Source organism: Pyxicephalus adspersus, chromosome 5 (assembly GCF_032062135.1).
Source record: "Pyxicephalus adspersus chromosome 5, UCB_Pads_2.0, whole genome shotgun sequence".
NCBI lineage: Eukaryota > Metazoa > Chordata > Amphibia > Anura > Pyxicephalidae > Pyxicephalus > Pyxicephalus adspersus.
The window spans coordinates 288172-301918 of NC_092862.1; the positions used below are offsets into that span (position 1 = coordinate 288172).

At 50.1% G+C, this 13747-nt stretch overlaps 2 protein-coding genes across 2 annotated transcripts in view; one reads left to right on the forward strand and one right to left on the reverse strand.

The window, feature by feature from the left end:
* Positions 1–1872, forward strand: part of CFAP20 (cilia and flagella associated protein 20) — a 5148-nt gene extending 3276 nt beyond the window's left edge. Inside the window, exons 3-4 of the mRNA XM_072413186.1 lie at positions 119–307; positions 1747–1872. Coding sequence (XP_072269287.1) covers positions 119–307; positions 1747–1872 — 315 coding nt within the window. The remainder of the gene's footprint in view (positions 1–118; positions 308–1746) is intronic.
* Positions 1873–2949: 1077 nt separating this feature from the next.
* DGAT1 (diacylglycerol O-acyltransferase 1) lies at positions 2950–9459 on the reverse strand. Its single transcript, XM_072413187.1, has 15 exons — positions 9324–9459; positions 8840–8925; positions 8208–8260; positions 7254–7359; positions 7054–7182; positions 6857–6931; positions 6669–6772; positions 6352–6390; positions 5979–6020; positions 5264–5308; positions 5031–5143; positions 4878–4943; positions 4549–4636; positions 4050–4112; positions 2950–3009 (listed from the first exon to the last, which is right to left on the reverse strand). Exons 1-15 carry the CDS (start codon positions 9413–9415, stop codon positions 2950–2952), a joined length of 1161 nt encoding a protein of 386 aa, XP_072269288.1. The 5' UTR covers positions 9416–9459.
* Positions 9460–13747: the final 4288 nt, after the last annotated feature.

A 13747-nucleotide genomic window follows, 5' to 3' on the forward strand; every position in this document is an offset into this window, starting at 1 on the left:
CAGAGAGCTAAGAGACCCCCAATGTGACCCTCGCACTGCAGGATGACACCTGGAATAAGATCTGTGGGGTGAAAGGAATAAGGTGGTGACAAGGTGTGGGTGTTTTTGTTCCTCTCAGGTGTTGGATGATAAGAATGTTCGGAGGAGGTTTCGGGCCAGCAATTATCAGAGTACGACCCGGGTGAAGCCGTTTATCTGTACGATGCCAATGAGACTGGATGAGGGCTGGAACCAAATCCAATTCAATTTGTCAGATTTCACCCGCCGGGCATACGGAACAAACTATATAGAGACCCTGCGTGTACAGGTGTGTGAGCCCCCCCTGTGTGTGAGCCCCCCCTAGAGGGCATCCAGTACTTGTCACTTCCTGTACTCCCTGTACAATTCATAATGTGCACTCCTCTCCATCACATAGACCAGAGGTGTCAAACTCAAATACACAGTGGGCCAAAATTAAAAACTTAGACAAAGTCGTGGGCCATTTCAGTTGTGAAACTGAAATAGCCCTGCGACTATAAAACAGTCCAATGCAGGGCCACGCATAGGCAGAGAGGCCGCTGGTCTATAGATCCAAAAGATGCGAGGAATTGTAGTAACAGCGGGCCAGCTGCAGTTCATATTTAGGATTCCTTTTGGGGCCAAAAAATAGGGACGTTGCAGGCCAGTTTGACACCCCTGACATAGACCTTCCGTTCATTCCTCACACTCCTCTCCATTGCACTGACCTTCCATACACTCCTCTACATCACATAGACCTCTAATAAAATTCATCTGTACAACCCATGCCATGAACGGCGCTCCTTCACAATGCAGTCCCCGGCCCCTTTTAACTGGGTGCACCACCCGGACTTTTCAGTAACCCTCCCATTCTAGAATCCCCACTTCCTACTCTTCCTTTCCCATGTGTTCCCCCTTCATCAATGAGCTCTTAGAAGTCACACTCTCCATTCTCTTTAATATTCAGTCTAATTCCTTTAATGCTTTATATTCAATTCTTCTTTCCACGCTATACTTTCTTCTATTCATTCCCTCTGTACCTACTTCTTACCCTGCCATGATTTAGCACCTAGATCCTTTACCTGCTTCCTTCCCTTGTCCCTCATGCATTCTATCACTGAACCTTACTACATTCCCTCCTTGGCGTCATATCATCTCTCTTCCCCACCTGTCCCTGACACCTCCTTATACCCAGTCCCTGCTTCCCTCCATTATCTCCAATACCAACCCACCTTCCTTCCATTGCCTTATACTCCATTTCCTTCCTCCGTCTCTCTCTCTGTCACTAACTGTCTCTCCCTCTTTCTCTCCTTTCCCCCCCTCCCCTATACCATCACTTGTTACCTCTCCCCCCTCCCATCCCCCATGCTGTACCTCCTTCTGCCCATGTGCCTGGCACCTGATCTTTTTACATTCCCTGTCCTTACTTCTTCACCTTTCTATGTAGGTCCTTCCCATGATGCTAAATCCTTTCCCTTTCTGTATCTCCTTTCTTCCCCTGCTTTTGTTTCTGTATATCCTTTGTTCCTGTTCCTCCTTCTTTATTCCTTAGTGCCCTATTTCTTTTCTTCCTATGTCCTTCTTCCACCATCTCTTATTCTGTACCTCCTGCCTTCCTCTGTCCCTGACACTTTATTTCTTAACACCCCCTGTCCTTGAATTCTTACCCCGTTCCCTTCCCTGTGTCCTCCTCTCACCTTTCTCTGTACGTCCTTCCATCTCTGATTCTCTACTTCATTCTGTTTCCAGTGCCTTACATCTGCCGTATCCCCGTCCTCCAGTCTGTCCCCGCCGCCGTATCCCCCTCCCCCCGTCTGTCCCGGCTGCCGTATCCCCGTCCTCCTCCCCTCCGCCGTATCCCCGTTGTTTTGTTGAGCTGTCTCTGCCTTGGGTCTTGTATCTCGGTCTCATTCAGCCTGTGCTTTGTGTTTTGCAGCAATGAGCCGGGTCCAGTAGCAGCGTCTCTTCTATTCCGGGATAGTTTTATACGATGAAGCTCTCTGCTTGTCATTTCTAAGTTATGAAGAATTTCTGGTCTCAGTAACTCTCATCCTTTATGTTTTTGTAATAAATATTATCTTGTCTCCATGACTTGCATGTCTGTGTCATCAGCTGGAGCGATGTTTATCACCCGATATCTCTATGGCTGGACATTGGGCGCGGCATTCATGGGACTCGGGGTGCCCCCAGGAGGTGGCATTTGTGTGTCGGAAGATACTTTGTCCCGTGGCAGCGGCCATTGGGAGATTCTTCTTTTGAGAATCTTTCAATTCTGAATCCAGAATACGAGATGAATTTCTTTGTTAGACTTCTGCATGGAAATCTCGGGGATATAATGAAGCCAGGGATCCCGTTTAATAATAATCTTCTAGAATTTGTTTCTGGCATTTGCTGGTTGGGTATTTCTGCCTCAGATTGGTGTTAGAGACCAATCAGATTCACCGGTGACAGATAAATGAGAGCCGTACACACAGCGCTGTTCTGTTCTATGGAGGGTGAATGAGCAAGTCTGTAGAGGGGAATAACTCTGCCCTTTGCCCCTGCGACAGTCAATCCTTCATTGTACCAATCAATATCTGAACTGGCAGAATTATTACCCAGTATAGATATAGCACCGACATTACACAGCGCTGTACAAAGTCCAGTCATGTGACTAGCTGTTCCTCATGAGCTCACAATCTAATGTCCCTACCATAGTCAAATGTCAATTTGGGGGAAGCCAATTACCCTAACTGCATGTTTTTGGGGTGTGTGAGGAACCTGGAGTACCCGGAGGTAAGACACACATACACGGGGAGAACGTACAAACTCCATGCAGATAGTGTCCTGGCTCAGATTCCAACCTGGGACCCAGCGCTGCAAAGGCCGGAGTACTGCCCACTGAGCCACCGTGCTGTCCAAACTGTCAGGGATAAGATGGAGGGTCTCCCTCCAGTAGTCCTAACATTCACTTTAAGATTTTGTGTTCTGTCCAATTTCCTTTGTCCCGGTTGTGGCTCGGGGTCCATGGGACTGATTTACAAAGAGAATTTCAGTTGTTCACTTATCATTAAAATTTGTCCCCTTCTAAAGGAAAATTCACTCAGATCGGTGAATGTGCTCAACATTCACATTACAAAGAATTCCCCAATCACACTAAAAATAAAATCTTGATTTAAACCTGTTGAACTATAACTTGTAAGAAGATTCACTTCTGTATTCACATAATGTTTCCTTCATGTAGATTGGTGCTTTGTCTCTCTGTGACTGATCATCGTTCTGGTTTCACCAGATTTGTCAGATTCACGTCCTGTGAATGTTTCTGCCTCATCTGCTTGCACTTTGTGGTCCTTCTTGTTTTCTGTGCACCGCTTAGTATGGAGATTTGTGTACTTTCTATCCTCCCCACCCCTGCAGTGTGTGCTGGGAAACCTCACCCTTGTGGGAGGAGCAGGGACAGCGGGTACCACACAGGTAAATCACATGATTGGAGTCCCGGAGAGACTATTGCCTATTTATTAAACCCAAAGTTTAATTGGGGCAAATTTTGGTTGCCATGGGGTTGATCCATAAATACATCAGATGTTGGAGACAGAATTTACACCAATCAGCAGCCAGCTTGGAGACTTTTCCTTTGTTCAGATTTGGGTTTAAAGTAATTGTGGTCCCTGGAGGATTATTCTGGGGCCACACAATGAAAGGAAGGGAATCTTATGCTTAATGTTCAGGTGAGTAAACTGCAGCAGATTTAGGGGTCATACAAGGCCTCCGTCCAAGAAATGCTATTAAAGGATGAATGCCTGGTGAAAGATTTAGGGTTCTATTTATAAATTATTCCCCCAGTTCATTCCTCTGATATTCACTGGCAGTGAATTCTATGGTGGTATTTTTCTGCTGGAGCCCTATTAAAACAATGACTCGTTCTGCCACCTAGTGGACAATCATCAAAAGTGCATGGCTGTGACAATAGCCCTCCAATAATAATACACCCGGGAAACATCTCTCCTAATATTACACCCGGGAAACATCCCAACCCCCAGAGGTGAAAACCCTCCAATAGGAATTGTACAAACCTGTGACATCATCCCCATGAAGGCCCAGAGACGGAACATTTTCAGAGGAACGCTGACCAGATACTGCAGAGAAGACATAACATTATTATCCGGGTAAATATTACGACCCAACATCACCTCCACCCAAATCTACAATAATCACCTGAAGATTACTAAGTCACAGCCAGAGCACCTGACAGTGTGGGTGAGGAAGCCTCAGGTAAATATTCCAGGCTGTGGGATTGGGGTGAAGGTGTACAGGTATGACGGGTGATATGAAGAGCTGACCAGTGACCCCCATATCTGTCCTCCGGGCTCTGCTGCACCTTGGGTATTTACTTCATTATATATTAGATTCAGGATTGCATTGTGGGGTCCCTGGTCCTTGGGGGCCACAGACAAACTGAATACTGCGCTAATACTTCATTCATCTCACCATTGATTGGTCAGAGGGAAGCTAACATTCCTGGAGGAGCCCCTGCCCCCAATACCCCCCAAAGTAGATACCCTGCACACTTACCTCATGGAAGAAAGCCGAGGCGAAGAAGACAGCGGTCTGAGCGGTCCACCTGGAGACCCCGCGCTTCATCATGGGCTTGTAGAAATGTCTGCGGCACAAAAAGAAATGGTTACTCCGGGGTAAACTCTCTGTACCGGTGGAGAGCCCCCTACAGGCTGCAGAACATTCTGATTTTAGTCTCAAAAAACTGCTCTGCGCTCATCACCAGACAACCCAACGAACAAAGGCAGCTGGGAGGCGGCTGAAATCCTTCTACATACACCTAACCCCCCTTCAGCTCCGCTCAGCCCACTACTCCCCTTTATTCATCTCCTGGGGACCCCTCTTACCTGATGCACCATTTGTGTACCGGGATGTTCCAATTCTGCCAGAAGTAGGTCACAGTCTCCGAATTCCTGAGCACAAAGACATACAAAGTGATTGGATAGGCTGAACCAATCAATGTCATGGCCAATCATCAGGCTGAACCCACCCCCACTTACCACCAATCCCTGTAGAATTCACGATCTCCAAAACGCATCAACTCTGCCACAAAGTTCATGGAAGAATGGAAGAACCAGTAGAAGAAGATCAGCCAGATGAGGTGATTGGGGACCTGAAAGGAATCCGGGAGAAGAATGAATTCTGGACTACTGTAACCTCCTCCTCTCTGGTAATAATAATAATTCTGGATTCAGGGAAAGCATAATGACTGGGAATGAGAATCGCAGCTTACCGCTAATTTCAGGAGCCGCTCAATGATCCGAGAGTAATCCATGTCCTGCCAGACACAAGAGGGAATCAGAACCATAGAAAATACAAAGAGATCACTAGATATGGGTCACTAGATAAGTCACAGAAAATTCCGGATCAATTCAGACCGGACTGAGAGATCCATCATGATGTGCAGATCAGCCGACTCTGCCAATCAGTATATGGGCACAATGCATGGTGGCTCAGTGGTTAGCACTCCGGCCTTTGCAGCGCTGGGTCCCAGGTTGGAATCTCTGCCAGGACTCTATCTGCATGGAGTTTGTAGGTTCTCCCCGTGTGTGGGTTTCCTCCGGGTTCCTCCCACATTCCAAAAACATGCAGTTAGGTTACTTATCATCCCCCTAAAATTGACCTTAAACTGTGGTAATGACATATGACTATTCATATAGTCACATGACTATGGACTTTGTACAGCGCTGCGTAATATGTCAGCGCTATACAAATACTGGATAATAATAATTCCCAATGGTGCAGAATTGGCTCATGTTTCCCCATCACGGGCCCTAAACTAGGGGCCTGAAATGACCCCTCCCAGGTCTGGTGGGTTCATCTTTAGTAAAAGTTCTTTCACCTGCAGCAGATCGTTATATTTGTTACATACCAGAGTTATGTTAGGTATGTTCTGCCCCCTGGAATCATCTTTTTAGGGTAATTTTAGGGTAATTACTGACACTCACCCGGAAAGGCTTCATGGAGTTCTGGATTGTCGGGACCATCCACTGAAAAAACAAGATGGATACCAAGATCATTCATCAGACACAAAACTCTTAATGGAGCTCTGCCTGATAACCAATCGCCTCGCACTAAATGGCAGAAGATCTCGGGACCCATCAGAGAGCTTCATAGTAATCTGTGGGGGGGTTGTTAGAAGACAAACTGAAGAAATCCTCCCACAATCCCCATAGACTCAGCATATTTTCATGAATCCTCTCTCCATCCATCTCTGCATTTCCGAATTCCGTCATCATCTTTCTACTCTACTGCAATCTGAAAAGCCCCACCCCTGAGGAACCTGTGCAGACAATCCCTCCTATAGACATAATATCTCACCTGCTGGATTAGGCCAACCAGGAGCTGCATGATGAACAACTAGAGAGAAAATAGGGAAGAGTGTCAGAGTCGTACAATTATTGAGAGCGATGCTGTGCAAGGGAGGGTGATGGTGGCAGAGTACAACAACGGGGGAGGGCAATGGAAGATTTCCAATGGAAGATAAGGACAGTGACGGAGTACAAGGGAAGGGTGGCTGTGTCGGTATTCAGCGGAGAAGGGAAATGGGATATACAACAGGGAAATGTACAATTGGAGGAAGGGTAGAGGGGGTGCACAGGCCCATTCCCCCATATGATAGATTCACGTATCCTCACCATCTCCACAAGTCTCCGGAGAAGGAACCTCTTCCGAATCCTCGGAGATCGAGGGAAGTTGAGTTCGTAGCAGAGAGTTGGAGCAAAGACAAAGTAATACATATCTGAGGGGGGTAAAGAAGGGCAATGTGACTTTTATCATCATGTGACCCCCATCCCTATACACATAGCATTGGTGTGGCACTCACCTCTGTGTGTCAGATTGCCCGGGTACAACACCTCCTTCTGCCCGGCCTCTCCATTCGCCTTCTTCATCAGTGGGGCTAAAGCACAGACAGACATGTTAGAATTCATGGACCAGATCATAAACTACAGACCCCCTGCACACGCGTGACCTATAAACACTGAACACACGTCTGTGATCTGACCACATACCGATACTTACCAGACTGAGAGCGCCCCAGTGCCCGGGTCCGTGCCAGCCTTCTCTCCCGACACCAGAGGTTGACATCTTTGTAGGAGTATATTTTGAGTAAGAGAATGGTGTAGATGGTCAACGCAAAGACGGCCCCCACTGCAAAGAGAATGAAGGTTGTGTGGGAGGAGTCTGTACAGTCAGGTGACAGGGGAGGGGCTGATATTTACCTGGAGTCATAGAGGAAATGCAAAACACAACCAGTACCGGGAAACACAGGATACCAGTAAGGATAATGGTGTAAAGAAAGAGACCCATTCTCTCGGAAAACCGGCCCTGAGTGATGGAAAACAGGAGAGATTTATAGTGGATCACCCATCAACCGCCAAGTGAGCTTCAACCATTATCTCCCCAACCATTGGGAGATACTCAACCATGACCTCACCACCCAACAGGAGACACCCAACCATGACCTCACCACCCAACAGGAGATACCCAACTATCACCTCAACACCCACCAGGAGACACCCAACCATGACCTCATCACCCACCAGGAGACACCCAACCATGACCTCATCACCCACCAGGAGACACCCAACCATCACCTCACCACCCACCAGGAGACACCCAACCATGACCTCACCCCCCACCAGGAGACACCCAACCATGACCTCATCACCCACCAGGAGACACCCAACCATGACCTCATCACCCAACAGGAGACAGCTAACTATCACCTCACCACCCACCAGCAGACACCCAACTATCACCTCACCACCAACCAGGAGACACCCAACCAGGAGACACCCAACCATGACCTCACCACCCAACAGGAGACACCCAACCATGACCTCACCACCCACCAGGAGACACTCAACCATGACCTCATCACCCACCAGGAGACAGCCAACTATCACCTCACCACCCACCATGAGACAGCCAACTATCACCTCACCACCCACCAGGAGACATCCAACTATCACCGGCTGTATCACGTGTTGGTTTTCCTATTCCACCTTTGTTTGTGGGATAACCCCAACTATTCCCACCCACTCCCACCCATTGCAATGGGCACAGTCGGTAGATATACCCTGGAACTGGATGCAGGGATGGTGATTTACTTTCCTGAGTGGAGTACCTAGGCAAAGGTAATTGCCCCCTATGACCCCCCAATGTGTACTTACAGATGCCAGTCGCCTCTCCAGATGCAGAGACCCCAAAATAAAAACATTGGAAGCTGAAAAAAGAAAAGAATTTATAGGTAAACTCTACCCACTGATGGTGTAACAGCGCCCCCCTATTGTTGGGGCACTGATTGGAGGCACCAAGGAGACACGCAGAGTCATCGCCAACAGAGGCCATAGCCCATACAGGGATGGCTCCTCAGATCTGAATGATTCTGGCAGCTGGTGCAGGGTGAGGGCAACGTCCATCTCTCCTTGTAATTGCCCCCCTGAGCCATGGAGATCAGGGAACAGCGGGGGAGGTTTCATATTACAGGCTGTCAGGGACTTGTGACTCCTCTGTAATGTTTTGTCCTCCAGATGTCCCCAGGCAATGCCCCTCGGGTACCCCACTATGAATCCTGTGGTTTAGGTAATGCCCCCCCATGCAGTACACTACCATCCAATCAGAATTACTGCGCTCCACCCCTCACTGGGAATATGAAATACATCATATATACAATGCAAATAACAGCCAATCAAATGCTTCCATTTTTCCCTGCCTTGTAGCATTGTCTGCAGGGATTTGATTGGCTGTTACAATATAACATTCCGCCTATTATAAAATCCTTTCTGGCAATGTAAGGACTTACCCAGCACCAGGCACAGCGAGGGCCAACTATAGGGGTCCTTCAGGAAGAGCGAGACCACCTGGATGGGATCCACCAGTATGCCGTACCTGGAAGAGTAGAGAAGGCGGGATGAGCGTTGGCTTCCCAGAATCCTTTGCAGCCCCCAGAATGGCCGGACAATCCGAGGCACAGAGGGGCGCACAGAGGGGCGCACACAGCTCTCGTGGCTTGAAAGTGCTCAGGCAATGCAGGGTGCAGCCATGACAGGGGCTCTTTACCTGTTCCAGATATCACCCCCTCCCCCAAGAAAGGACACACAGAATTCAGGGAGGGGTCACTCAGTGACCTGCATTGCCCGACAGTTCAGCTAACTGGGGGCAGAATCAGAGCAACATTCACCGTTCAGCTCACAGCAGCTGCAGGGCACCACAGGGACATCTCACCAGCCACAAATATGGAGGTGTCATGTGATTGGCCCCTAGGGCCCACATTGGGGTTCACTTACTTTATGATGTTCTCCAGGAAGAGCCGAGCGTTACCCAGAACCTGGAGGGGGGAGACACAAAAATCAGGAAGAAAAATCCGGAATAAGTTCATCAACCCCACCCACAGCCCAAATCTTCTGGGGCAATACCGCTATCTGCCTGCAGGGGGAGCCTCACAGCAACCAATAGGAGGTTTCCTTCAATACTGCGGGGGCAGGTAGAAGCTGATTGGCCGCTGGCTGAGGAGCACAGAGAGTGCAGCAGGCAGGTCAGACACTTCACCCCAACCACTATCCCAGGACTGGAGGGTAATAGGCGGTGCTGGACCCAATACCCCCACAAACTATGGACCTACCTGCCCCCTCCATCATGCTGGAACCTCAAATGGCTGACCCCCCGGGGAGATAATGAGGTACAGAGGGGTCATAGTGATCACTGTGGGCCACATCCAGGTCTGCTGGGAGTTATAGTCCCTGGGCTGCTGCAGGGCCGGGTGACAGACCCAGGTGAGGGGGCAGATGTAGAGCCTGGTCACATGGTTTGTGATGTTGCACCACCATTAGTCATCCACAGGGGGGAGCTAGTGAGGTGTGAGGCCCTTTTACAGCTCTCCATTGTCCCCCAGTCATAATATCCTCAAAGGATTTACACAGCTGGCCCAGCATCGTCACACTGGCAGAATGTGTAAAGCTGGAAGTTTGCCATTCACTCGGGTGAATCTGCGGGTACAGCTTCCTCCTCACAGCCCTCTGTGACTCAACACTTCCTGGTGATTTCACAAATCTGTGCCAAAGGGATCATTGCCCCACGTGACACTCCAACCCCAGGGAGCTACCCTATCACCTCCCACAGGGGACTACAAAACCCCTCATCTGGATGGAGGGAACAACGAGAACGGGGCGACCTCCCCCCAAATCACTGCGAGAGCCCCAGGGTCCCCTGAAATCCCCAATAAAGAGGAACCAATCACAGAGCACGCATCTCCCCAGCGCTACAATCCCCTCCAATATACTGCGCCCCCCCCATGATACAGCCACAGAACCCCCCCCCCCCCATGATACAGCCACAGAACCCCCCCCTATGATACAAGTGAAGCACTGAGGGGGTAACCCTGAGGGATCCGGTGATCTGTGTACAGTGTGATCAATGACTGACCCCGGGGATCCGGAGATTTCCTGGCACTGCTCCCAGTTCCTGATATCAGTGCATGGAGTTTGTAATGTTATCAGAGGTCAGGGTCAGGTCAGGATGGGGGTGGGTTGATTGTTGGGGGTAATAATAATAATAATGGGCTACAGGAAATAATGATGTCAGGGTTGGTTGATGGCTCACAGTGGGCGGAGCACGGGCAGCCTGGGCTCAGGTGGGGGATGGAACCATCATGGGATTCTGTCCCTGGCAGTGTCGGATATAGTTCACACTGGGCCCCCGTGCAGAACTGACATAGGGCTCATGTTGGCTGAGGATGTTACGGGGCCCTCATGCAGTTGGCCCCTCCCTGTGTCTGCCCATGCACATGGTTAGCACAGGAGGTGCTCAGGCTGAACTGTGACACCAATAGTGAGAATCAGCCAGGAGCAGAGATCACACAGCACCGCCTCTCACACACTGTGCCAGCACACAGACTTCATTTACATACTTCTCACCATAGGCCACGCCCAGACATGAAGCTAGGACTACAGGACAGACAGCAAATAGCTGAAGGGGAGGGGCTGAAATAGAACATAGGAGGTGTGGCCAGGATTGCACACAAAGAGGAGGGGCTGGGAAAGTATGGAAAGGGGAGGGGCTAAGTAGGCACACAAAGGGGGAGGGGAGGGCTGCATGATCCTTGTAGTCCATCAGCCAGGAAATGAGCAGAGTTCAGAGTTCTTGCTGCAGCTTCTAATGTTTGTTGTCCCAGTGGCATGAATCAGGAGCAATCAGCAGGGGGCGGTGTGATTCACATTGCAGACATTCTACACACACATACTGGACGGTGTAAGGGGAACCCCATTACTTAGACAAGCATGCAACCAGTGAAGGGTGATCCATGGTCTGACCAGCATCCAATCACCGGCAGGGACCCCACAATTACTCCTGATTGGCTGATCTCTGTGTCGCAGCCAATCCCCTGGCAACATTCACAATCCGTGTGTGGTTGGATCGGCCGATTTAGCCCCGCCCTCTTCTAGGCCCCCCAAGACTTACCTTAACTCCGCCCCTTCTCGGGTAGTTTCCGGCTCGGTACTGTCCCCGCTGCTAGGCGCTCTCCGTTCCCGCCTCCTCCTGACCCCTCCTCCTTCCTCTCCCGCCATTTCCGGGTGGCCCTCTCACCCGCCGCTCACTTCACTCTGCCAGCCGTCCGAGGCCGCCGCTCCGGTCACACGGGTTCCACGCCCACCGCCCAATCACAACCCGGAGTACCTTAAACAGACCCCGCCCACTGCTCAATCACAGCCCAGGACGCCAAAACAAAACCCGCCCACTGCCGCGAGGCTTTTTAGCTCTAGAGGGCGGGGCCATCAGTTCAATTCGAGTTAATTAGGTCACGCCCCCTCTAATTTATTCTCCACTCTTCCTTCCCGCTTCCCTTTTTCAGATTTGATCCCGCCCCTCCGTACCGCCTCCTCAGCGCTCATCCAATAGTTCAGTGTGACGTCAGCTAAGGACCAGCCGTGCCAGACAGTGCCAGGCATGCGGGAAGGCGGAGCCACCGCTGATTGGACGGACAGTAAGGGCGGAAGTGGTTGGCAATGTGAAGGGAAAGATGAACCGAAGCCCCCCCCCCGCTCAGGCTCCTCCCCCATCCTTTACAGCGGTTGTGTCTCACTTTACTGCCAGTCATATTAGAGTTTCAGGAGGAGCTCCGACCTTAGAATTGCGGGGACTCTGACCTGTTATCTATTGGATGATATTTATTCTCGGAATGTTGTTTTACAGGCCCCGCCCTCCGCGCCAATCACAGAGACTTTAATCAGGTAGAGATGGATGTACGACGATCGTTCAGGAGATTCCCGAAAGGTTTGATGCCCGGTGTCTGCCATCCTGTGATGCCCGTGGTTGGGGGAGGGGTCTCCTGTATATTCATATTCTGCTTCCTCCCTTAGGGATGGCGGGGGGCGAGCGTTCGGTCTTACAGGGGCAGCTGACAGACATGATCCTCTACGTTCTCCACAACAACCCCGAGCTCCACTATTACCAGGGCTACCATGATATCGCCGTTACCCTGCTCCTCACCCTCGGTGTGCGTATGGCAACCGCCGTGCTCCAGACTCTCTCCACCCACCACCTCCGGTACGTCCCTGGTACTCCGCTATGGGGTGCAGAGATGTTCCTGCAGATTTCAGCACTGGACAGCAGCAGAGATGTTCCTGCAGATTTCAGCACTGGACAGCAGCAGAGATGTTCCTGCAGATTGTAGCACAGAAGTCTGAATGATCCTCCAAATTTCAGCACTGGACAGTTCCCAAAAAGCATTCTTGAAGCTGCTGCTGCCTTGCTGTGTGTCCTGGTGGTCTCGCAGCTGTCTCCGTTTGGGGTCCCGGTGTGTTGTGCTGTCTCTCTGTTGGTGTATTGCTATTTGTGCTTCATCAGTTCTGCATCATTCCTTTTTGCTGTCTTTCTCCCTCCCGGCTTTCTGTTCTCTCAGCTCCTCCTTCTTCCACTGATCTGTCTTCTATAGAGCCGTCATCCCCTCGCTCTCCATCCTATTCATTCCTCCACCTTGCTGCTTCACTGGATGTCTGAAGGTTTCCACCTCAGCTGTTCCAGGGCTGTGATCAGGTGCTGCTGCGGGATGGCCGGCTATAATATCCCAGAATTCCCAGAGGAGCCCCCACATCTTTATTACCTTGGCTCTTCCCATTTCTGCAGACCGATCTCCATCTGTTTTGGTTCTTGCAATTATTGAATGTAAATCACTTTGAGAAGGAAGCAAAGTTAGCAGATGTTTAGCAGTTTTGTGTTCCCGGAGGACATTGGTCACGCCAGCAGCTGGGCTCCTTCAGGAAGGGCCACACGTTACTGATTTATTGCTGGAAGGCCCAAGACACCGTAGGGAATCACAGCATGGAGTTTGTTATAAATTCTGTAACCCAAGATAGAAGTGTAGGGGCCCCAGGTACCTCTGGATGGGTTTTAGCTGAGGAATAGAGGGCCGGGTGTTATTTTTATACATGCCACATTGCCTGTGGATACCCAGGAAGGGCCACATAGTCACGTTATAATGTAAATATATAAAACATTACCAGATCACCACACAAATATTCAATGATTTGTGTAACAGACAGCCTGACCAACTGCCACCAAACTGTATGGTATCCCAACACCCAATAATAATGTCACAGATCCCAAGGGAGTAGGGGATCCCTTCTACATCACCCACCCTGCGCTCCCTCCAGCCAGCTCTGCTCAGGAATCCCATTGGCTGCTTACTTATTGGTCTGAATCATGTGACCCTGCG